General features: G+C 41.1%; 1 protein-coding gene across 1 annotated transcript in view; it reads left to right on the top strand.

Moving 5' to 3' along the window:
* Window positions 1-3,004: 3,004 nt before the first annotated feature.
* LOC309707550 (USP6 N-terminal-like protein) overlaps window positions 3,005-25,584 on the top strand; it is a 28,044-nt gene continuing 5,464 nt past the window's right edge. The window contains exons 1-9 of the mRNA XM_082534944.1: window positions 3,005-3,324; window positions 8,217-8,290; window positions 16,012-16,097; window positions 16,190-16,229; window positions 16,314-16,394; window positions 18,795-18,902; window positions 19,440-19,549; window positions 22,750-22,798; window positions 25,416-25,536. Of these exons, the coding sequence (XP_082391070.1) occupies window positions 8,225-8,290; window positions 16,012-16,097; window positions 16,190-16,229; window positions 16,314-16,394; window positions 18,795-18,902; window positions 19,440-19,549; window positions 22,750-22,798; window positions 25,416-25,536 (661 nt within the window). The 5' untranslated portion in view covers window positions 3,005-3,324; window positions 8,217-8,224. The remainder of the gene's footprint in view (window positions 3,325-8,216; window positions 8,291-16,011; window positions 16,098-16,189; window positions 16,230-16,313; window positions 16,395-18,794; window positions 18,903-19,439; window positions 19,550-22,749; window positions 22,799-25,415; window positions 25,537-25,584) is intronic.

The following is a 25,584-nucleotide window of genomic DNA, read 5'->3' on the forward strand; positions in this document are numbered from 1 at the left end:
TCAAAAGTAACTCAGTTACTTCAAGTTACTCGTTACTTTCAGAGTAACTAGTTACTAGGGAAAGTAACTTTAGTTTTACTCAGAATTCTCTTGTTAATGTGTTGCTTCCGTAACTGGATACCCAGCAAGATTGCCAGTCTTCTACTTGCCACAAGTGCACTGTGCCACCTACCAATAGAAAGGAAAAAATAATGTGCACATTTCCACGAGAGAAATCCAGCGCCTGGTTCTATCCTAGCCTGCTTTTTACATCCAACACAAAAACTGCAGTCGTGGTGCTTTCGATTGTACTCAGAACTCGGAAATTCTGCCTTCTGAATAGGAAGATGTAGGTAACACCAGACTGCAGATGAGCTGCATACAGGGCTGGACTGGGACAAAAAAATCGTCCCGGGCATTTTGACTAGAGACCAGCCCACCATTATAGGAAAAATCATAAAGCCTTTGAATGAAAATAAACACACAGTGATGTACACTGTTCTGATGGTATATATGCATCAATCTATCCATTGTTTGTTGCAAGACTCAGATAATTATTTTTTTAAAAGTGAGACATTTTAAATGAGAATAAGAAAGTATTTCCTTGTGCCCCCCTTTCCCTTTTAATGCCCTACATGGACCCCTGGCAACACTTTGCTAGACCCGCACCTGCACAGTTACCAGCTGTCAGCTGCTTAGAAAAGGATCCTGGTGTTATTTGTCTCTCAGAAACAGTTCATAACTTCCCTTCAACTCATTCATGTCACCTAAAAGGTGAACCTGTTTCTCCATCACAGCTCTGATGATCCAGTAAGGACATCTCCTGGTTTCATCTTCATGTTTCCCTCTCACCAGATAACCAAACCATATCATGACCAGCAGCTTTTACAGCTGTGGCTCCAGCAAACATCAGCTGATACTAGAAATTAATATTAAATAAATTCTAACAACAGCTGATCAAGCTTAAAAGTGCTGCTGTTGTTTAGCGCGACATCCGCTGGTTTCCTCTTTCTGGCACGAAGTGGGCGATAAATAAACAAGAGAGAAAAGCCGATCAGCTGATCATTGATCAGTTTCATGATTGAAGTAGAAACAGGAGAGGGAGGGGGAGAGAATGAGAGAAGAAGAGACAGCTGCAGCGTAAACACAGAATAACTCCAGCTTTGTGTCTTTGTCATTGTAGCTGAAGTCCAGGACAAAATGTTCCTTTTCACCTCAATAAGAAACGCGTAATATTTTCTCTGAACAAAATAAAGTTCAACATTAGTAACATAGCACCCACCCAGCTGTATAGAAACTCCGTCATGCTAGCTAGCACGCAGTACGAAAAAGTCAGCATAACGAAAATAAACTCCAACTAAACTTGGTTCATATCTGACCCAGATAGACTGCAGGTCATAACTTCTTACCTGAAGTTCAGTTCACCTGACACTCTCGGACGAGCGGCTGCTTCGGGTCTCTCCTCCTCCTGCGTCCCTTTTCCTTCATCCACCTGCTGGCCTCCACCACTTGCTAATGTTATTGAATCTGTGGAAGCTCCGCGATAGCCACCACACGAAGTAACGAGTAACGAGCCTATCTAAATCCCAGTAACGACTAACGCGTTCCCGGTTTTGGCATAATAACTAGTTACCGTGCTCGTTACCACAATAATAACGTAGTTACTGTAACGTGTTACTTAATAACGCGTTAGTCCCAACACTGTGTATGAGTAAAACTCTCTGGACTCGAGATGGGTAGAGCTCAGGCGTGGTTTATTCCCCTTTTGTGGGTCTCTGCAATAACATGGGACATGAGTAACCATGGGTTTCCAGCAACAGGATTCCGCCCAAACTATCAAGAGAAGTTTCAAATTATTAGACACGACAGTCTCCTCTAGCTGTTAGCCGCTAGCTCAGCGTGTCCATTTTTCCTACCGTCTAAACCATTAATTTCAAAACAAGATCATAAAACTGAAATCTACTCAGATGCTACTGTATGGGCAGTTCATGCTGTTAATGCACTGCCATGTTAACCTCAATGAGGATTTTCAAATATGTTTTAAACTCATGTTCAGTCAGGGCGGACTGAGGAAGAACTTACCACAGCAAAAGCTTCATTGCCACTAACGGGATAAGATTAGGGAAAACCAGTTTACCAGTAGCAGACTTTTAAAATCGAATCTTTCAAAATAAACCCATGGTTGCGATCCCAAGTTTGACAGGAATTTAACCACGACAAAACCATGTTCATTCTTTTACATCATTACATTAGCAAGTACAACCTTCAGGTGGAGACCCAAACGCATGATTTGTGTAACTGTGTATTTAGGCTGTATGTGTGATGATGTTCGTGCAACGTTTAAATGAGATTGGTCCACGTGTTGGGGAGGAGAGAGGGTACATATGCAACAAGAATATTATTTTTATTATTAATATTTTATATTGTATTTTTATTAGTACATTTCCAAAACTTTCAATTCCAGTTGAGAAAAATTAAAAACGGGCATTTTAATCATTTCTCTGCTTGACGTCGCTCTTCAGCATATCAATGAACAGCATCAACACACTGCTCTAAATGTTTCTGTCCGGTCAGGCACTAAAACTATCCAGTCATGAAGCTTCAGGAACAAACAAATCAAACCAGTTAGATACGGCCCGAGTGAATCCGAGTGAGTCTGTCTTGCGTTTCTGTGCAGGGTAGCCAATCAGATGTTGGGTATCATCTGATGATGAGCAATAAAAAATATTATTTATTAATTATTTTATGATGCAGATGCAGGCACCATCAAATAATTATGTTAAATGAAATTAATTATGCATTTAATATATTTATTTTAATTAATTAATAATATGTATTTATTGTTTATGTATTTCCAACTTGACTAGATCAATGACACTTTTGATGAACTGCACGCAGTTATTTCATTCTGGCACTCTCGGCGCTCCATACCTCTCTGGCTCCATCCCTGCACTGCAGTGTTTTTCCAGCAGATGTCGGCAGCAGAAAGCCCAGTTACTGCTTCTATGCTGGTGTTTGCGTCTCCACCGGGACAGCTGTTGTCGGAGGTTCTGTTTCTTTGGTTTACAGCTCACACACGGCTGACGATCGGCGCCTGCTCAGTGCGTCTTCTCCGCTGCCGCTGCTTGGATCGCGGACCTGGAGGGTTTCTGTCCCGTCCGTGTGCTCCTGTGTGCGCGTATGTGTGTGCTGTGTCTGATGGTAACCCATGGATTGACGGAGGGGGAGGCTATTGTTACCAGCCTGGTGGCTTGTTCTGCTGCAGCTGCAATTTCAGCAGAGAATGCCCAAAGCAAACGGAGCGGTAACTGCACGGATAGCGCAGGAATACACCAGAGGATCAAGGTAATTACAAGCGTATTTGTTTCTTTGTAGCCATGCCCCAGATTTGTTTCTTATTCTCTGTGGAGTAATAATAATGAATAAAAACGAGGTCTCGCGCGAGGCTGTAGAATGGTGTCAAATCACAGCATCGCGCGCGGCTCGTACTATCGGAGGCTGTGGGTTTGTTTACCAGCGCTAAATGACACTTTGAGCCGCTACAAAGGTCCTGATGTCAGCGAAACACGTCCACACCGTGGGCAGCATCCTTCAGCAGCCTGGCCCTGCGTGTGTCTGGGATGGAGACACTGAAGGCAGCGGCAGCAGCTCTCGGGCCTGCTGGGGGAGCTTCGAGAATACAGCGAAGTTATTCAACATTTTTCCTGACAGCTGAAAGCAGAAGCACTGCTCAGATATTCATTACGCTTTATTATACTGGCGTGTTTCTGCTACTCCTGTTTGTCCTGAAATGATAACCCGTAACATTGTACTCTCTGAGTCTCACATAGTTTTCGCAACATTTGTGGGTCTTATTAAGTCTTTATTGGCTTAATAACTGCCTCACTCACTGATACACATTCTGCGCAGTAACTCACATGTGATGCATATTAGTAAGCACAAACACAACACAGCGGTTAGGTCTTAAATTGAACCAATGTATGCCAGTTCTTGAATACTGAGTACATGAATATTTTTTCTAATCATTGTACATGTTTTAATTTTTCTGGAGCACAGAAAAAAAGAGATTCTGTTTGTGAGGTTTCGCTGGGAAGATGTAAAAGTTTTATTTATCCAGTTTGAAACCAATGAAAAAGATCAACAAAGTGCAATGATTCCATTGTACTTGATTAGCTAATGTTTTACAGTCTTCAGAGAGAATCATCGAGAGTAGGCTCCAGACCACCAAGGGCTAAAAAAAAAAATCCCTAATTCACTGGGTGTTCTTTATCTTTAGTAATTCAAGTAACTGCACAGGAACCTGAGTCATTCAGTTACAAAACATTTAAGTATGTCCTGCTGTACTCACTTTGTGTTGGAATTCTCTCTCTCACTCTCTCCTTCTCTTTAGAGCTCCAATGATGCTTACTCCTAAATTAAATGGCATTTGATCAAATTCCCAGGCTTGTGGTCCACCAGGAAGTTTTTAACCACAGGGCTCCCAGTCAACATAAAGTACCCGGGGACGGATGGATATTCAGTTTATGTAAAAGTCCAAACCTCAGATTTTGGCAGTGACCATTACAGTTCAAACTCTATGTGCTTAACACACTAAACACAAACATTAGACCTGTGTAGGTTTGTATTGTTTTAAGGCAGGGAAAAAACCCAAAGTAAACTTTACAAAGAAATAAAATGCAAGTTAACACACACACACACACACACTTCCAAAGAACAGGACCACACTTACCGAAATCAACGTCTGCACACTTTGATCTAGAAATAGTTAAAAGATCTGCAGTTTAGAATATTACAGAACATTTGTTACATTTTGGTTGGAACTTGGCCTGGTGACCTTATTGCTATCATTATCAAAAGTGAGATCGCTGTCCAAATGACACTAAGGTTTCTGACTTGAAACTTTGTCTCAAGTTTGCCTTCAGTTCTAAATGTCTCAGGTTTTGAGACATCCAGACATCAGCACAGATAATTAGTGAACAGAGGTTAGATCATCAGAAAAAAAAAAATTAGTAGTAGTTTATAGCTAATAGTTTTCTGTATAATATGAAGTGAAAGTTGAATAAATATGATTGTAGGTTGAGAAAAAAATATATAAACTAGACAAGCGAATCTAGAGGAATCCAAGGAAGAAGCACGACACTCTAAACAGGAATAACAGCTCCGTGTTAAACCTGTGAGATTGAAGTCGTCATCAGTTACAAGCCTAATCCAATCAGAATATGTCATTTTTTTATATTGTTGTCTAAAGATTTGGAGGTCAGAATAAAAAAAAATTCAATTTGACAAAAAAGAGTTTAAACTCCTCCACATGATATTAAATGAACACACCACTTCTTTAATAATGAATATGACTTAATGTGTTAATATGTTTTGATTCAGTACGTATCCTGATAGAGTAATCTTAGCTAGTTTCATTTGTGAAACTGGGCTTATGACATTAAAATTAGCCGATGCAACCAAACACTTTATGCACCCGCAGTAACTTAAATGTGCAGAGGGCAAAATGTGACTCATTTCCCACTTTCAACAATCCTACCTCCGACCATGAACCACTTCAGCAAAAAACTTGGTTCAAGTCCAGCTCCCAAGTCTCCACTCGGAGGTTTATTAAATAAAGCTCAGCGTGTATTCCGAGAGTAAAACACAGCCTGCAAAGGCAGAGTACATGTTCATCAGTCAGGTAGTGTGAAAGGGTGCAGTCCCGTCTCTGTTCCCTCTCCTAGGTTGGGTCTCCACCCTTTGTGCTGGGTCTCCTGCCAGAGCTCGTCTGTGATTTAGTACGCTGACCACATGCAGCCGCTGCCATATGTTTCAGAGGACAGCTCATATTTAAAGCTTCAGTGCCCATTCCTTGGTAGCCTCTAGATGAAAGTCGTTAAACGTTTTTTGGTTACAAGCCACCATCTTAGAACAGACGGGAAAGATTTGTCTTCAGACAACAGCAACACAGCAGAAAGGTAGCATCCTGCTACCTACTGGGTAAAAACATACATTCAGTTCACTTTGCATAGTCAGACGCTCAGTTTGCTCTCTGTGTCATTTGTTTATAGAAACTCAACAGGACACAAGGAGGTCAAATGGACTCAAATATAAAGTAAAGTAAATTCTGTTGCTACAGTGTGACACTACAGTGTGGCATTTTGTCTAAATATCAGAGCTACACTCTTAAGGTGGATCCTTTTTGTGGACTTTTTAAACCAAGAAGGAGCCATCAGTGTTACGTGTCCGCACTTCTGCACGTCTGCTGTTTGGCTCCTCAAAGCTCTTTGTTTCTCTTTGTTCAGGCTTTGACAAACACAGATTTTCACTGCATAATCCCGCTTTGGGGTTTTCCCTAATCCAGATGATTTGCGTTGTCCTGCAATGTGTCCGGATCATCACTCCAGGTCTGTCACTGGTGTAGAGCCAAACAGAGGATGCAGATTAAGCTGGATTAATACCTCTGCTGCTTTGTTTGATGATGAACATCAGTATATAGTCATGCTCCACCTCAGCGTGAGACCCCGAGAGAGTCAGGTGTGACTTTGCACAGTTTGGTCAGTGTGGGTGAAATTCTCTCTGATTCACGGTGCAAGATGGAGCTCCTCCCCGATCCACCAATGAAACCATTTAAAACAGAGGTGGCCTTCGCTTTTACCAATGAGAAAAACCACTGATCAATAAAGCAATTTTAGAAAGGCAGGCTCTCGCTTCAGCCACTAAGGACGGTTTTGATCTGACCAATGAGCTGTATTTACGGCCTTCTGACGAGTAAAGCGCGTTTTTTTTTAAAACCAACCAAGACAGCTTTGCAGATGCTGCAGAAAGTCCTTACCAGCTGCCCCACAACTTTACCAGTGTTGTTGGTCTCCTCACCACATTCAGGCGTTTTTCCACATAAAACATCGCTCTCGCTTCGGTACGACGGTCTCACGCTGAGGCGGAGCGTTTGTAAGTCTAACTTTTTTGGATTAAACAAACAAAATGTATCCATCGGGGCACGCAGCCTCCAACTCTCCCCATCTTTACAAAAGCACTGGCTTTACCAAAAACAACCTTTTTACTGTGGTTTAACACAGTTTCACAGACGCACACACACACACACAGGTTTCTGCCAAGGGAACATTTTTTTGTCTAAAAAAGTAAACTTTTTGGCTTAAAATGACAACAGCACAAAAATATGAATATTCCACAGTTTTCGTTTCTGTCTCAAACCACCTCTTCATCATCCTCATCCATCGCCATATTTTCATGATCACATATTTTTGGGCATCGGATTATTGATTATTACTGAGTTATAAAATATCATAATTTTATGATAGTCATCAAAATGATAACTGCCATTAACTTTTATTACTTCCTAAATCATTCGACGGGGGGCCATAAATCACTGACCTGCAGATAAGCGTGACTTTGTTATGCTCAGTTTCATGAAACAGAGAGGGAACATTTTCTCGGTGGCTCCCGTTTATTGGATTTAAGTCAAATTATGAAATGTACTGTATTGTTTTCTTATTACTATTACTTATTAGTACTAGAGGCTGTATAAGTTAGAAGAGTATGTATTGCTCTTTAAACAGGCCTTGTCATGTCACAGTTTGGCACAGGGCCTTGGTGCGCCTGTATATGAGCACTTATACTTTTACACCTTCACACAGCTCTTCAATCCAGCTGACAGACAAATGCACAGTACACTCACCAGAACCTGTTTTCAGATCACTAAATTAATTACCACGTCTTTACCGAGCTTGTTCAGTCCTATAGACCAGCGTTCCCCAACCCCCAGGCCAGGGACCGGTACCAAACAACTCACGGACCGGTACCAGGCCACGAGACTTGAGAAATGTATGGTTTTCAGGGGTTTTATCTGTTTTTATGATTATTTTAGCATTTTTATTGTTAACTCTGTTTCCCTGGGTCTTTTCTTGTGTGTTATGAATAAATCTTCTTTTTTCTGGTACTGGTTTTATTTTATTGTATTCATCCGCGACTCCGTGGTGCAAAAAAGGTTGGGGACCGCTGCTTTAGCACGTTTCTGGTGCAGTTTTGCAGCTGATATTTTAAAGCCCCACTATGATATTGTTCTACTAAATCCAAGGCAACCATCTACTGATGTGTTTATTCTCTTTAAAACCAAAGCATGCTTCAGGTATACCAGCTCATCGTGCTGTTAGTCACATCTAGCCGTGTTATTTTTTTCATCGTCAGTTGTTGTTTTCTCTAGTTTATGCAAATCTTGCTCTTCCTTTTTTCCATAGATATTGACATGAAGAAAGACATCGAGAGTCTAATCGCAGAAGAACGAGCTGATATCATCTTGAAGTATGCTACGGTGAGTTTACATTGTCACTTGTGTTTTCGTTCGTGTCTTGGAAGAAGAGTTCTCACATGGTTCATTTTGGGCTTAACAAAAACACAAAAGGACAAAAATTCAAATGTCTTCTTGTGTTTGCTTTGTGTGCAGCACATTTCTGCATGTGTGGAGGACAACAAGCGTGTATGTGTGTGGGTGGATGTGAGTATGCTGGCAAAGTGCATTAATAACATGTTGTGTAATAATATGTTTATGCCTGCGGTGCGATGTCTCGGAGAACGAAGACCACAGATATTGATTGTGACTGCAGTGGAAACTAACATTAAAAGCAGCCATTAAAAACTAAACAGACATGATTCATTACATCCTTTCCTCTTGATTAGTCTTCAATGGACTGAGAAGAAAGCCATCCACTGTGCACATGTAGTACAGGTTTTAGAGTCCTGCTAATGATCCAGATACCTCGGCTTTGGGAATTTAATGATCCACCTATTCTTCAGTCTGAGCAAGAAACTGGAAATCATTCTTTTATCCAGGAAGCAAAATCAGGCTTCATGTCTACAGTAAAAAGTCTTGACCATGGACTTTCATATGAACGACCGGTGTAGCCACCTAAATGTTATCTATCGAGTCGCTGACTAGGGCTGGGCCATATTATACCGTTCACGGTAGTACCGGTACAATGTTAAGAAAGATAAGAAAATGAAATATCGCGATAGAATATGGGTAAAATGCGCATGCGCAGTGGCTTTGTTTTCATACACACCTGGCAGAACACGTTTCATCATTTGAAACAGAAGCGCTTGTTGGAGTACAACAAAGCTGTTAAAGCACGTGAAGAGGCGTCCGCTTCAACTAGCGTGGTGGTGAGACCAAAGAAGCTGATTCAACAAATAATCAGCGTAGCTTTAAATAGCTGCATGCCTTATGACACAAGTAGCAAACGTTGGGGGGAACTAACTAATGAACTAAACTAATATAAACAGCTGCTTGTTTAAGTGAAAATAAATCAATGTTTTAGGGTTTTTTGCACTAATAAAGTTGTGGAGTTGTAAAGTACTTCGTCTCGCGTCAATTATATCGTCAGTTATATTGTTATCGCAAGTTTTCAAATATATATCGTGACAAATATATTTTGCCATATTGCGCTGCCCTATCGCTGACTACAGTTTTGAGTTTAGCTTTTTGCATGTAGCCATCTTGGTTTTTTTCTGAGCGAAAAGTTAACATATTTGGAGCTAGCTAGTAGAGGTGGGAATCACCATACAACTCACGATACGATATTATCACAATACTTAACGCACGATACGATATTATTGCAATTTTTTAAAATATTTTGCGATATTCAAATTCTGTATATAAAGGTAAACTTTATCAATATTAATTTTATCTAATATCAAAGTCTCACACTCAGTCTTTCTCTCATTTCAGTCAGTTTTATTGTTGACAAACTGAACGGTTTGTATTACAGTCTAGTCCAACTTAACTGAATGCAACCATCTGGTACAATTATAGCTATTCTGAACTATGCAATTTATGAAAACTATGCAGCCCCTTCAGCAACTGAAGAATTTGAAAGTAAATTAAAACAAAATATAATTTTATACTAAATAAAAAAGTTTTAAACTTAATTAAAATAAAACATGTCTTAAATTAAAATAAGTCAACTGTCATGTTTATTGCTGCCAAAAAAAAAGTTAAACAAATTTGGACAGTGAAGGAATGTCAGGATTCTTGCTCAGAAAAAGGATCAACATGCTCTGAAGTCGGAGCATGTTCCAGTCCACGAAAAAATTGTTTGTAACAAAATATCGATTTCTGCTGTCCCTGTATCGATACATTATTAGCAAACAAAATATCACGATACTAAACAGTATCGATTTTTTCCCCCCACCCCTACTAGCTAGCTTGTTAATAATGTATTGAAATGTAAAACAGTCACTGCAGAGGTGCATGTTTGTGGCAATCCTCAGCACTCTGTCACCATGGTTCTTAAAAAAATCAAAAAAACACTACTTTCTCTCACCATTACTGGGAAATATAACTCCTCATGACCACATCATCATAGGTGGTAACCATAACCCTACCTTAGCCTAAAGCGTTGGAGCAAGGCAAAACTGACTTTTTTTTAAAAAACATATCAATGCTTTGATTTTCTCAGTTTGAATAATTGTTTTATTATGATTGCACAAGTGTTCGTGCTTTAAAAAAAGCTGTTGTAAGTAGGAAAGCTTCTCAAGCTGTAACATAGAAAAGGAGCTTTGGTCAGAGTGGTAAATGTGCTGATGCAGAGCTGAGCTGGGGCCGGGTGGGGTTGGTGATGCCACAGGTTAAATTTAGCTCAGCGGCTTGCAGTGAAAGGATGGCAATGGAGGGGTTTGAGCTTTTTAGCCATAGCAACATCTGTGACAAACTGTGCAGTAATTGAGTTGACACTGACCTGCAGGGACAGCATTTTCCACACAGTGTTTGCCACTCGACAACCCCAGGCGATACTCTAATTTAGCTATTGTGCTAATCTGAATTGCAGTAATTTGTTGCTTTTAAGAGATTTAGTGTTTCTCTGTCAAACCTGGCTGCAGCAGAATGTGGGAACGATTTCAAAATTCTTTTGATTTCATCAGGAGGCAGCTCTGAAGTTCGAAAACACAACTAATATTTGTCTATGTTCTTCATTATTCTATCCATGGTTTGAAAGCCTAACCTTTATTCTTCTAAACATATCTCTTGTCATTGTGGTTGAATAGCTCAGTCTTAAAGCTTTTCCCCAGAAGGCTTTTGGCTTGTCCATGTGGACAACTGCAAATTTCAGTTGAACCTGAAGTTATTAATTTCATAAGCATGGACTTTTTCTTTGGTCGACACTCTTTCTTAGTCCGTGGTAGCGTAAAAAGCTGGAAGGTCAGTGGACTGTGGACAGCAACACTGGCCTTCCAGCAGTTTCCAGCTCTTGGTAGGCTTGATCTTGTTGGTTCCTGGTTTGTTCCTGAACATCCTAATCAATTTTGTCTTTACATACAATTCTTTGAACCGATGATCTGCACCTGTTTAGAAATGGCCCATTGAGTTTCTGGAATGGTCTTCCCAATGCCCCAAACTCAACCCTATTTTAAATTTGTGGGCTGTGCTTAAACGCCAGTTCTGTGCCAGGAAAACAACAATTTTTATATACCAATTCTGCCAACAAGGGTCATTAAATATCCAGCCAAAATAATGCAGAAGCTAGTTGATGACTACCAAAAACATATATTTGAGGGGCAGGTTTCTAAGGGGCATTAAACCAAATAATAATGTACAGATATATTTGAAAATGTGGGTTTACTTGGATTAGAGAAAAGTCAAAATAAGTTCAAACTTGTGGGCCTAATTCTTGTTTTATTTTTTAAAAGATTAAAGATGTACCCTGGACAGTCAAACTGGAAAAGAACAGTTCAAATAAATGACACTGTGTATGATCATCTTGAAAAAGAATATATGGATAACAAAATTATTCTTCTTTTGATGCCAAAAGAAGCCATTATTTTCAAAAGAAGCCAGAGCTCCAAAATGATGCTCTAAACATTATCAGTATGGTAAGTATAAAATTAAGAACATTAAAAATGAGAAATTAGTGAAACATTAGGAATAACACTGATTATCTCTTCTTCGTGGAATCTGTTAGTGGGTGCATTTAAGAAGTGAACATTTTGTCTTTAAAAGCAGGAAAAACTGGTGAATGTAAGGATTTGAGAGAGTTTGACTAAGGCTGAACTGTGCCGGCTCAATAACGAAGTCAGAGTATCTCCAATGCCTGCAGTGGTCAGCATCTATCAAAAGTAGTCCAAGGAAGGAAATGGGGTGAACCAGAGACAGGGACATGGGCAGCCAAGGCTCACTGATGTACACAGGGAACAAAAGCTGGCCCATATGGTCTGATCCAACATCTACTAAAGCATATATAGAATACACAGTGCATCACAGTTTGTTGCGAATGGGGCTGAATAGATGCAGACCAGTCAGGCTGCCCATCCTGACTCCTGTCCACTGCCCAAAGTGCCAGCAATGGGCAAGCGAGCATCGGAACTGGACCCCAGCACAATGGAAGAAGATCGGCCTCATCTGATGAATCACTTGTACATCACATGGATGGCTGGGTGTGTGTTGTTTGTTGTGTTGGAGGAAGCAAGCAGTGTGATGCTTTGGGCGATGTTCAGCTGGGAAACCTTCATCATTGTGGATGTTACTTCAACTCGTACCGCCTAGCTAAGCTTTTTTGCAGACCATGTACACCCTTTCATGGAAACAATATTCAGCTGGATAATGCAACCTGTCAGAAAGCAAAAGTGTTCAGGAAGCTTTGAGGAGCACAGCGAGGTGTTGATTTGGACTCCAGATTTCCCTCAATCCATTCGAGCATCTCTGGGATGTGCTGGACAAACAAGTCCACGGGGGCCCCACCTCACAGCTTACAGGACTCTGTTGCTAACATCTTGGTGTCAGATACCACAGCACACCTACAGGGGTCTAGTGGAGTCAATGCCTCAATGGGACAGTGCTATTTTAGCAGCAAAAAGGGGACCAACACAATGTTAAGCAGGCGGTCATAGTGCTAATCGCTAGCTCTTACCACTTGACTTCTGTAAGTAAATGCTACCACTAAGTACGATCAGGGTAAGATCGGCTGTCTGTTTGTTGGCACCTGTAACTCACAGTAGCTGTGTCATTCAGAAAAGATGAAAGAAAACAAGGCAGAGTAGTCGGGTTGTGTCGAATGGTTTAAAGTGGCCTGACAGTCATTAGTGCTGTGAAATAAGGCAGCCGTAGACACTGGTGCTCTTGTGTTTTGATGCACTCCATCAAATCTTATTGTGTCTTACAAATGATGTGAGTCATTCATTTAGTGAATTCGATTCAGTTGTAGTGAATCAGCGTAGCAAAATTTAAATGAGTGCGATTCAAATAGAGCCATCTCTCTGGCTTTAATGTCTTTCTGTAACACACTGTGTGTCTCCAAACGCCCTCGGTGTAAAATTATTTTTAGTCCTCTCACTCTGATGACGCCGACATCACATGCAGGGCCTCTGAGGCTCAGAGAGCCGACTCAGCCATGGTGAAGCTTTACACTTTCTTTGGGTTCGCTGATTGGCTGCTTTCCAGTTAGGCAGCCAACCACAGTCGAGTGGAGTGAGAAGCCTCTCAGGCTGTCTGTCTGAGGATTAGTTCCCTCTGTGTTATGTCAACACTGGGATCAAATTGTTGCTCAAATGGATTTTCCATGATAAAAGCATTACTTCTAAACTTTGTGCAGGTTTAAGGAGATTCTAAATGCATGTCATGTACAGTTGTACTATGGAGCACTCCACACTGTATATAAATGCCACTTGTTTTGCACATATTCAACTCTGTATATTTTATATATTTTATTATTATTATTATTATTTTATTTTATTTTATTTTTTTACTATTTAATTTGTAAAAATGTGTATACACACACACACACACACACACACACACACACGTAGGAAAATATTTAGTATACACATCCAGAAATGCATACACTATTATATATTGTACATATATTTATTAGTTTCAGGTTGGCCATTCTTGTATTTTGCTCGTTTGTGTTGTTGTGTTTGCACATCTCTGTTGCTTGTGGGGCTCGCACACAAGAATTTCACTCGCATATGCTGTGCCAGTGTGCCTGCACATGTGATGTGACAATAAAAGTGATTTGATTTGATTTGATTTGAGAGAGACTGAGTGCTTACTTGATTAGGGGAGGAGGTTTGTGTGTGGAGCTTTCTGTCCATGTTCATACTGTGCTTTTATTCATTTAGTTAGTCACATGTGTACTTTTTGGCTTTTGACTGCGATGTAAAGCTTAAATATTTAAATAGATGTATTTTAAAAAATGTCCAACTGGCAACTAGTGATATCACGAAGTACCAATGCAAACTGTAAATGTAGAGGATTTACAGTATGGCAATGTGGCTTATGTGAACCCTAATGAACATGATCATGACATGCTTGGTCCTCAAGCATTGATTCCAAGGGGCAAAGCCCTACTCCAAAAGTAAGCTCTAAAAAAATACTGTACAGTCGTCCCTCGTTTATCGCGTTATTAAAAATAACCCACGATAGGTGAAATCCCCAAAATAGCCAACTTTATTTTTTACAATTATTATAGATGTTTTAAAGCTGTAAAACCCCTCACTACTCCCTTTATACACTTTTCTCAGACAGACATTTTCACACTTTTCTCTCTTGTTTAAACACAAAGTTCAAACCATCCATCCATCTTCTTCCACTTTATCCGGGGCCGGGTCGCGGGGGCAGCAGCCTAAGCAGAGTAGCCCAGACCTCCCTCTCCCCAGCCACCTCCTCCAGCTTGTCTGGGACCAGCCGAGAGATATAATCTCTCCAGCGTGTCCTGGGTCTGCCCCGGGGCCTCCTCATGGTGGGACATGCCCGGAACACCTCACCCAGGAGGCGCCCAGCAGGCGTCCTTGTCAGATGCCCGAACCACCTCAGGTGGCTCCTTTCGATGTGGAAGAGAAGTTCAAACCTTCATAGAAAAAAAAGCCCATTATTATAGAATGAAGCCAAAGATCAAACCCTGTTTTCAGGTCCAGAACATGGGAATAGAGCAGCTGCCAGAGAATTCAACATAATGAATCAATGGTACAGAAGTGGAGGAAGCGAGAAGAATGAGCATGTCTTTTTGTGCGATGGTTAGCAGCTTCCTCTGCCTGTTGGGTGCTACCGCAGAAGCCTTTGACGGTGCAAAACGTTTCGTCGACATTGTCGTGTTTGTTGGGGAGAAAACTTACAAACTTACAGTACAGCAGAGTCACACTGCTAGGATCAAAGATTTATGTAAATTTGACAAACTGAACACGTTCTGTACTGTACAGGAGACACGGCACAAGATTGATTACAATGGTCTACAGCCAATCAGGACGCAGAACACAATGTGTTGTTTAAAAAAAAAAGGATGCAAAATTGCACCAAAAAAATCAGCGAAACAGCGAAAGGTGAACTGCGTTATAGCGAGGGAGCACTGTATATCAAAGATTTCTGGACTCAAACTATGATTTATTTTAAGGCAGAAGTGATGATTTGTGGATGAGAGGGTGCAATTCTAGTGATCAGTCAGTGTCACGTCAGTCTAACTGACTGTTTTTGGAGACAGCCTGAAGTGGCCCCAGGAGGAACTAGTTTCTGCTACTTCTACAGTACTTCAGCTTATCAACCCCAGACCTTACTGCTAGTTCTGTAATACCTGTAATAATAATAACTGTAGCATTAAAGAGGAAGAGGAGCATCACAATATGCCTGTCGTCGTCCCTAACTAACGACAAACACGATTGTGTGCAAAGGTTTGTGCATGGACCCAGATAGAAGACACATGGGGGCCTAATCTGGACTTCTTTTGGCACAGCACTCGCAAGTCCTGTATCCAGGCCAGGCACAGGCCAAAAGCAATGAGGCAGGCTTTACATGGGTTACATGTGTTATATGGGCCAGATGCAGGCCAGATGTAGAACTGACCCATGTAAGGAGCACCTATATCCATACTGTAGGACCTTGGGCTCATCAAGAGTCTTTAAACTCCATTTTGGGGCCTTTGTAGTTCCTCCTTTAGGGCAGGTGCGCTTCAGCACAATAAGATCCTTTTGTTTATGTAAGTAATTGTACACATGTGCGTATCTATTTGTCTAGACTGTAGTTTGTAAGTTTATACCTGTTACTGTTTCCAGGGCAGGCAGGGCGGGGTGGAGATCTACCCCTGGGAGGATGCTGATTACAGCATCTACAAAGTCATCGACCGTTTCGGCTTCATGCAGTAAGTCTGTCTTCAAAGTAAAGTCATGCCGGTTGGTACCACTCTGCCCTGTTTTGTTGCATCTCATCATTTGTTTCTCTTCATTCTGCCAGTGAAGATGAGCTGCCGGCACCAACTGCACATGAAGAGAAGGTAAAGAGGCAAATGCCACATTTCTTTCAGGACAAATGCATGCAGTAGGTTGTTTTTGTTCACCAGCTTCTTTTACTTTCATAGCTGAAGCAGCAGGAGATTGAGAGAGCAGAGAAATGGCTGAAGATGGTGAAGAAGTGGGATAAATACAAGAACAGTGACAGGGTGAGTAACAGTTTGCACACGGAGCACATGGAAAATTCAGAACAGATTTATAATGACTTCATTGCTGGAGACAATTGCTGACAAACATGTAAAACTGCAGCTGGTTTCTCTGATGTCAGCGAGTTTTGTAACACAGATTGAATCACAGCAAGTGTCGGTGTTGAGTCCAGAACATATTCAGCTCAAATGTACTCCCTCATTAAGAATTCTGAATCAAAGCTTCTCACCAGAATATAAATCACACTAGGAGAGGAAAAAACCTACAATCTTCTCTCCATCTCGATAATGATGTCCTCATACAAGCTTCTGGCAAGTGTCCCCATAAGTCTCACAAGCAGTCATTAGCAATAACAATTTTGCTGAAAAAATGATGAAATCAGATTTCTTATATGCTAATTTCATGTTTCCATTATACTTTTTAAAATGTATTAAAAAATCCCATTGTACAACGCAGAGGTTGGGTTCTGACACTCTGCAGTTCTGGGTTAGTTTCTTTGGTTTTGCACCGACACTCTTCCTCACTAAGACGATGTGCGTCCTTGTACGGGATGTGGAAAGGTGGAAAATTAGCTTGACTGGTTCCGACCCTCTGGACAAACACCTACATTAGTGAGAGAGTTGCTGCTATGCTTATTGATCGTTGTTACTGTGGCTGGAAAATCAATAGACTCAACCAGAGCAGCTGAGTGTACATCCACCGTTAGCTTGGTCTCCACTAGTGTCAGTAAGTCATCCATCCGCTTCCAGTTATCCTTTTCAGGGCTGCAGGGGGTGCTGGAGCCTGTCCCAGCTGTCATAGGGAGAGAGGCGGGGCACACCCTGGACAGGTCGCCAGTCTGTCGCAGGGCTGACACAGACAGACCATTCACGCTCACATTCGCACCTGTGGGCAATTTGGACTAATCAATTAACCTATCCCCACTAACTGCATGTCTTTGGGGAGGAAGCCGGAGTACCCGGAGGGAACCCACGCAAACAGGGGAGAACATGCAAACTCCACACAGAAAGACCCCGGCCTGATGGTGGAATTGAACTCAGGACTTCTTGCTGTGAGGCAACAGTGCTAACCACCGTGCCACCGTGCTGCCTAAATTGTTCATAAATAATAAATCTCTGTGTTATTCTAAGGTCTTTACCATAAAATATAAAGCATCTTGCAGTAACTGTTTTGGTATTTGGTGCTATATAAATAAAACTGAACTGAGTTCAGTTCAGTTTGATCCATCATTGAGCATTTCTGTCATCTGTCTTTGTTAAAAACATGAAACATTATCGTGCTCGAAGCATGAATTTGAGCTCTTTGTTAGCCTAACGCTCTCTTTTAAAGTCGTCATTGAGCTCGTTCTAGTTGTAATTCTAGTTTCCTTTTCCAAATGACTGAATAAATAATACAATATGTACAGTTCCACCTGACTAAAGCTGCTGACAGTAGTCTCTGTTCTGCTCTGCAGCTGTGGTGAACTCTGTGTAGTGGCAGCAGATCTCTGACTGCTGTGGATTCTGGTTCAAAGAGCCACCAGTTTATAGCAGATCCCTAAAGCAGAACAAGCACTTCTGTCACCAGCTGAAGTCTACAAACTCAACAAAACTGTGCTATACACCAGCATAACACCAAGCTGACCAGTTTACTCAGAGGCAGCACATTAGTGTATAAGGACCAGAGTTAGTTGGTTAGCAGTGACTGAACAAAGTCAGGGCTGGGAGGCTGCAGGAGTAAATATCATGTTGCTGTCTCGGAAAGATGGAAAAATAATAATAAATCATTAAAAAATATAGTTGTGCAGCCTGTCTAAGTAAAAAAAACAGAGTAATCAGAAAATTGTAAAAATCTGTAGCTAGAAGTGTAAAGTGCTTTATGAATGTGTGGCTAAAATGTGACTTGTAGTCTAAAGCACTTTGAGTGGTCAGTGAGCTGAGAAAAGCACAAGTACATCAAATACATACACAGCAATGAGAGCAAGCAAGGTGGATGAACTGTGCGTGGCAGGCAGGACTGGACCCGAACGCAGACTCACAGACACAGAGGAAAAAAGCAAAACAACAGACAGACTAAAACTCACGCTGAATACAATTAAGCATTAAGTCCAAAAGACAAAGCACTTGGCCCAAGACAAAGGATTTGGGGGGGTGTTTCCATGTTGATGAGTGGAGGTACTTGAGGTAGAAGTTGCAAAGCCAACCAAGTTAACAGAAACTGTACGACAGAGAGATACTTACAAACCTGTTTCGAGTGCTCACGGAAAATGTTTTCAAACTTTTGGCTTTACTGTGAACGGGGTCGTAGGCGATCGGTAGGTGGTTTAACTTTCTGATGATTCAGTCTTTGTAGCTTCTGTTCTCTAAACTTTGTGGCGTTTTATTCACTCAGTGTTTATGATTCCCTCTGCTCTCTGCTGCCAGATGGTAAAACGAGTATACAAAGGCATCCCCCTGCAGCTCAGAGGCCGGGCCTGGGCACTGATGCTGGACGTGGACAGGGCCAAGAAGGAGAACGAGGGCAAATATGAGGTATTTATTCACGTCTGAAATGAGTCTCTTTGCAAATCTGTTCTGAGCATAAAAATAAGTTGGACATATAAATACGTTTTTTAAAAAGCTGAGAGAAAAACATTGTTATAACTGTTATAAACTGTAGCTATGTTGTAAATGTTACAAGTCTAATGTAATAAAGTAAAAGTATAAAGTAGCATGTTTTAAAAAAAGTTAAAGCTATGAAATATCAAAGCTGACAGTCTTATCACCTGGCAGACTGATCTTAACTGACACATATTTGTAAAGGATAAGATGGTCCACCAACCTGTAATCACATTTTCAGCACATTCATAGATGCAATCACATTTTCTCTGATAGACGAGATGTTTCAGAAAACTGATGACACACATAAACAGTTAGCATAATCAATAATAGATTCATTCTGACTGAATTTACAATATATATTCCCTGATATGTAAAACTTGTTTTTGTAGCTCTACTGAATGACACATTTGTCTTTCAGCACAGGTACCTCCACATGTCCTTGTTGACTTTTGTCTGTTTTTCACTCAGAAAATGAAGGAGCAGGCCAGGCTGTGCTCATCTGAGATCAAACAGATTGACTTGGACATCAACAGGACATTTCGAAACCATATCATGTTCATGGATCGCTTTGGAGTCAAGTAAGTTTCACTGTTGAGTCGGATTTTGCAGCTGAAATGGATTTCAGACGGATAAACGGCTCGGACTTTCTGTTCTCAAAGAATATTTATAACCGCCAAGCTCAGTGGTGGGATCCAAAGTTACAGAGACATATTTTCAAAGTACTGAGCAAACAGTGTTGGGAAGGTTAATTTTAAAATGTATTCCATTACAGAATACAGAATACACGCCCCAAAATGTATTCTGTAACGTATTCCGTTACGTTACTCAATGACAGTAACGTATTCTGAATACTTTGGATTACTTAACATATTATCATGCTTTTTACAACAACGTGAATGTACTATTGCTGTGTGATTTATTACCATTACTGAAGGTCCGCAGCTCCGAACTGTAGTAAAGGGACCTCTGACTAATACGGCGGGGTCCCTGTCGGCTCGTAGCAGAAAAATAGCTTTACTTTGTTGTGTGGGTCAACTTTTCTTGCGAGAGACAGAGAGAGGCGTTGAAAGACTGCTCCAACGGAAATTATTGTTTTCGGAGGAAAACACGAACACGGTGTACAGTCGAGTCTTAATAGCTTACTTACAACTGGGCTCGTCAGGCTCTCTTCTTGGCTGCAGTGGTTATTATTATATTTACATGCTTCCAGCTCCCGTTTTTCCTCAATGACAACTCGTACCTTTCCACTCCCTTTTTTCTCCCTCCTCGCGCTCACAGACACATAACGTGTATGGCAGTCCATTCTCCCTGCAGCACGGACTACACTGCCCATGATGCTACATTCTTTAGAGCTATGCTTGTAGCATTCTGCCTGTTAGCTTAGCACAACAACAACAACAACAAAAAGGCGCTCTCTCACCCAGGAAACACACAGCCGCGCGAGAGATAGAGCGTCGCCCTGTAACCATGGCAACCGTAACGCTGCCGCCTGGAACAACAGAACGTAGCTGTCAAACAAAACCCAAACAGTCCTGACCCGCGACAAAATGAAACAGGAAAGTACCGCAGTGTAATCCATTTATTTCAACAAAGTAACTGTATTCTGAATACCACCTTTTTAAACGGTAACTGTAACGGAATATAGTTACTCATATTTTGTATTTTAAATACGTAACGGCGGTACATGTATTCCGTTACTCCCCAACACTGTGAGCAAATGATGTAACTTGCACATTAAAGAGGAATACAGTGTGAAAGCATACAGTTATCATATGCTTTCAGCAAAGTGTTAAGATTGTTAGGTCGCAGTGCTAATTATTAGGGCTGGGTATCGTCACTGATTTCTAGAATCGATTCAATTCCGATTCACAAGGTCCCGAATCGATTCGATCCACGATTCGATTTAATTCGATTCGATTTGAATCTGGGAAATTTTGACAGTCAGAAATATTATAATTCAGATCAGTACATTTACATATTTTTGTATCAATAAAAAGGAAGCTGACACACGCAAGACTTTATCACAGGTGTGAGCGTCACAGCAGATGCTTTTGTGTCAAAGTAGCTGAAGATAAAACAGAAAAACATGAAGGTGATTTTCCTTGCCTGGGATTTTATAAAAATAATCTGCAGTACATCAAAAACGAAAGAAAACCATTAATCAACACATGAACATCACCTCTGACGTTACAGCGGTTTTATTAGAGACACGGTTAAGCGTTTTACATTTTGCTTAATTTAAAAAAATTTAAATTTGTTCAATATTGAACGGCAGAAATTAGGTTTACTTTTCGGAAGTAAGTAAAAGGGAAAAAAAAACGTCGGCCGACAGCGCTGTAAACAACGGTAGACTTGTGCGTAACAAGCAAGCGAATAATGAAGAAAAGAGAGAGAGAGAGAGCTGTGCATGAAGTGTGATTTTTATCCTGAAAAGTCAGCAAAAGTCAGAGGGAATTCATGATGATGTTTATGTGAAGCGTAGTTTGGATCTTCTTTTGCTGCTGGTTCGGTCAATATTGTTTGGAGAGAGATGAAACTAACAGCTTTAGAATCGGCTCATAAAGGGCGTAAACAAAAAGCGCGGACCCGCGGATCAGAATCGGCGAGCTGTCGGCTTTCAGCCCCGACCATCAGCTGAGAAAGGCGACATCTCACTGATTCTGATCCGCGGGTCCGCGCTTTTTGTTTACGTCTTTGTGCAGAAGCCGTGTTCCTGCTCTCATTTACTGTCTTAACTGTTTGGTGGTTGTTGAAATTTTGTGATCTTTCACCTGAGATTCTGGCATTTCGGGCAAAATAAATTAATATTAAAAAATCGATTCAGGATTTTAATGAATCGATTTTACGTTATCCAAGCCAGAATCGATTTTAATCGATAAATCGATTATAAAAACCCACCCCTACTAATTATAGGACAACATTTAGCAAACAACTGTATGAATTGTATGAATGGGTGTGATTGGGTGAATAAGGTAAGTTGTATGAAGCACTCTATAAGAGTCAGCCCATTTACCATTTACACTAGTGCGACATGAAACATAATAAACTAATAAACTTTAGACCAATATCTAAGCTGCCCTTTTTATCTGGATTCAGAGTAGGCTGAAATGAGTAGCGCTGAGCACTGAAATCCCTGCATCCAGGTTCCCGTCAGAGGGAAAACCTGAGACAAGACTAATTAAGGTTGTTGTAGAAGGACATTGATGCACATGGCTTGGATGTCCACATACTTTGGGTCATGTAGTGTGTGTTACATATCATTTTCCAGGTTGTAACTGTTACCATATTCAAACAGATTAAAAAAGTGCGAGAGGAAAAAAATCTGTGTCTGCAGCAGAGAGACCTCAGGGTGAACTTGGACTGAGTGTGAGAGAGAGGTGGGCAGGCTGAGCTCTGGATGGCGTGGGTTTATGTGTAACCTGATCCTGTAACAGAGTGATGTCAGTGTAATGGTCCTGTTCAGAAGCAGCAGTGGAAAGTGTGGAGCTGGAGAACATTTCAGTATCTAACAGATGTTCAGGATACAAAAAGGATTTTTAAAGAGCAGAGACTGTAGTCTCTCTGTGTTACTGTTATTTTTTCCTTTCCTCTCACTTCTGGTTTGTAATTGTGTGTCCAGCACACTGTTTGCTGTGGGGTTTGCTTACAGCTTCACATACAGTGTCAGGATTCATGACACTCATTTTTTCATTTCCTCTCCTTCTCACTCCCTTCCTTGTTTCCTTTTGTTGCTTCTTCTCCTTTCCTATCCTTTCCTTCCTGTTTCTTTGATTTACAGGCAGCAGGCTCTCTTTCATGTCCTCTCTGCATATTCAGTCTACAACACAGTAAGTAGCTGATTTCTCTAAATTACATGAAACATTAAAACACCAGCAACTCAAGTGAACTGATAAAAATCTGCAGTCACGTCTAAATTTTCTTTTCGTGGGCAGAGACTTCATTTTCCACTGTGGTTTCTTGTCCCCCCCCCACACACACACCCCACACACAGTACTGCATGCTTTTGACATGATATGCATTGAGTGCTTTAAGTGGACAGCAGCTGATACAGCACTGATGGTTGTCTTACTGAGCTGCTTTTATTATTTGCAGAAACAGGGTTTTTACTAGACGTGCCACTGAAACATGTGGATTGCAAAAATTGCTGAAACTGCAGCACTCATACAGGGAGTGCAGAATTATTAGGCAAATGAGTATTTTGTCCACATCATCCTCTTCATGCATGTTGTCTTACTCCAAGCTGTATAGGCTCGAAAGCCTACTACCAATTAAGCATATTAGGTGATGTGCATCTGTGTAATGAGAAGAGGTGTGGTCTAATGAAATCAACACCCTATATCAGGTGTGCATAATTATTAGGCAACGTCCTTTCCTTTGGCAAAATGGGTCAAAAGAAGGACTTGACAGGCTCAGAAAAGTCAAAAATAGTGAGATGTCTTGCAGAGGGATGCAGCAGTCTCAAAATTGCAAAGCTTCTGAAGCGTGATCATCGAACAATCAAGCGTTTCATTCAAAATAGTCAACAGGGTCGCAAGAAGCGTGTGGAAAAACCAAGGCGCAAAATAACGGCCCATGAACTGAGAAAAGTCAAGCGTGCAGCTGCCAAGATGCCACTTGCCACCAGTTTGGCCATATTTCAGAGCTGCAACATCACTGGAGTGCCCAAAAGCACAAGGTGTGCAATACTCGGAGACATGGCCAAGGTAAGAAAGGCTGAAAGACGACCACCACTGAACAAGACACACAAGCTGAAACGTCAAGACTGGGCCAAGAAATATCTCAAGACTGGTTTTTCTAAGGTTTTATGGACTGATGAAACGAGAGTGAGTCTTGATGGGCCAGATGGATGGGCCCGTGGCTGGATTGGTAAAGGGCAGAGAGCTCCAGTCCGACTCAGACGCCAGCAAGGTGGAGGTGGAGTACTGGTTTGGGCTGGTATCATCAGAGATGAGCTTGTGGGGCCTTTTCGGGTTGAGGATGGAGTCAAGCTCAACTCCCAGTCCTACTGCCAGTTTCTGGAAGACACCTTCTTCAAGCAGTGGTACAGGAAGAAGTCTGCATCCTTCAAGAAAAACATGATTTTCATGCAGGACAATGCTCCATCACACGCGTCCAAGTACTCCACAGCATGGCTGGCAAGAAAGGGTCTAAAAGAAGAAAAACTAATGACATGGCCACCTTGTTCACCTGATCTGAACCCCATTGAGAACCTGTGGTCCATCATCAAATGTGAGATTTACAAGGAGGGAAAACAGTACACCTCTCTGAACAGTGTCTGGGAGGCTGTGGTTGCTGCTGCACGCAATGTTGATGGTGAACAGATCAAAACACTGACAGAATCCATGGATGGCAGGCTTTTGAGTGTCCTTGCAAAGAAAGGTGGCTATATTGGTCGCTGATTTGTTTTTGTTTTGTTTTTGAATGTCAGAAATGTATATTTGTGAATGTGGAGATGTTATATTGGTGTCACTGGTAAAAATAAATCATTGAAATGGGTATATATTAGTTTTTTGTTAAGTTGCCTAATAATTATGCACAGTAATAGTCACCTGCACACACAGATATCCCCCTAAAATAGCTAAAACTAAAAACAAACTAAAAACTACTTCCAAAAACATTCAGCTTTGATATTAATGAGTTTTTTGGGTTCATTGAGAACATGGTTGTTGTTCAATAATAAAATTATTCCTCAAAAATACAACTTGCCTAATAATTCTGCACTTCCTATAGAATAGTGTTGCAATGTACTATGTCAAATACAGTTGCCCACACCAAACAAACATATTTGCAATATACTATTAAGACAATATCACCATTGCTTCTTCTGTACATATGAATAAAATCATGTAGCATTGTGTCTGTAGTGTGCTTGCTGCAGCTGGGGTCCTTCTCTCATGTTCTCCTAGTGCCTGTGTGGGTCCTCGTCCACAGCCAGAGACATGCATCTTAAAGTTTTAGGAGTGCATACAAGTTTGCATGGCTGTCTGTCTTTCATTGTTGATCCTGCGATGGCCTTTGCCCAGGGTGCACCCTGCCTCTCACCTTGCACTTGCTAAGATAGACTCCACTCCCCTCAGTGACCAAAGCTCCGTGCTTTTGTTTTTTGCTTTGCATGATTAACATTTCAAAATAGGAATGACTAAGTAATTGAAAATTTGCCCATGTTTAATATATTCTGGGGTTTTTAATTCGTTTTGATCATGGCCCATCTGCTTTATTCCTACTGACTATTAAGGCACTATAGAATATACAAATACAACAATAACACTACTGCTGATAATAATAAAACTAATATCCGTGGTGGAGAATGGTCCCACAGGATGATGACAAAAAGTTAATAATTGTTTGATAGTCTTGTGTTAACTTGTGTTAAGCTAGTGTCAGTTACAGTTACCACAACAGCGGAAAGCCCATTATTGGGGTCTTTTTGCACGTTTCCTGCAGGAGGTGAGCTACTGCCAGGGCATGAGTCAGATTGCCGCCCTGCTGCTCATGTACATGAATGAGGAAGACGCTTTCTGGGCCCTGTCACAGCTGCTCACCAACCAGAAACACGCCATGCATGGTGAGACATCCCAGAGGATTCATTCATTCGTCTGAACATTAACAGCAA

The sequence above is a fragment of the Aulonocara stuartgranti genome, assembly GCF_965226115.1.
Source record: "Aulonocara stuartgranti genome assembly, chromosome: 1".
Classification (NCBI taxonomy): domain Eukaryota; kingdom Metazoa; phylum Chordata; class Actinopteri; order Cichliformes; family Cichlidae; genus Aulonocara; species Aulonocara stuartgranti.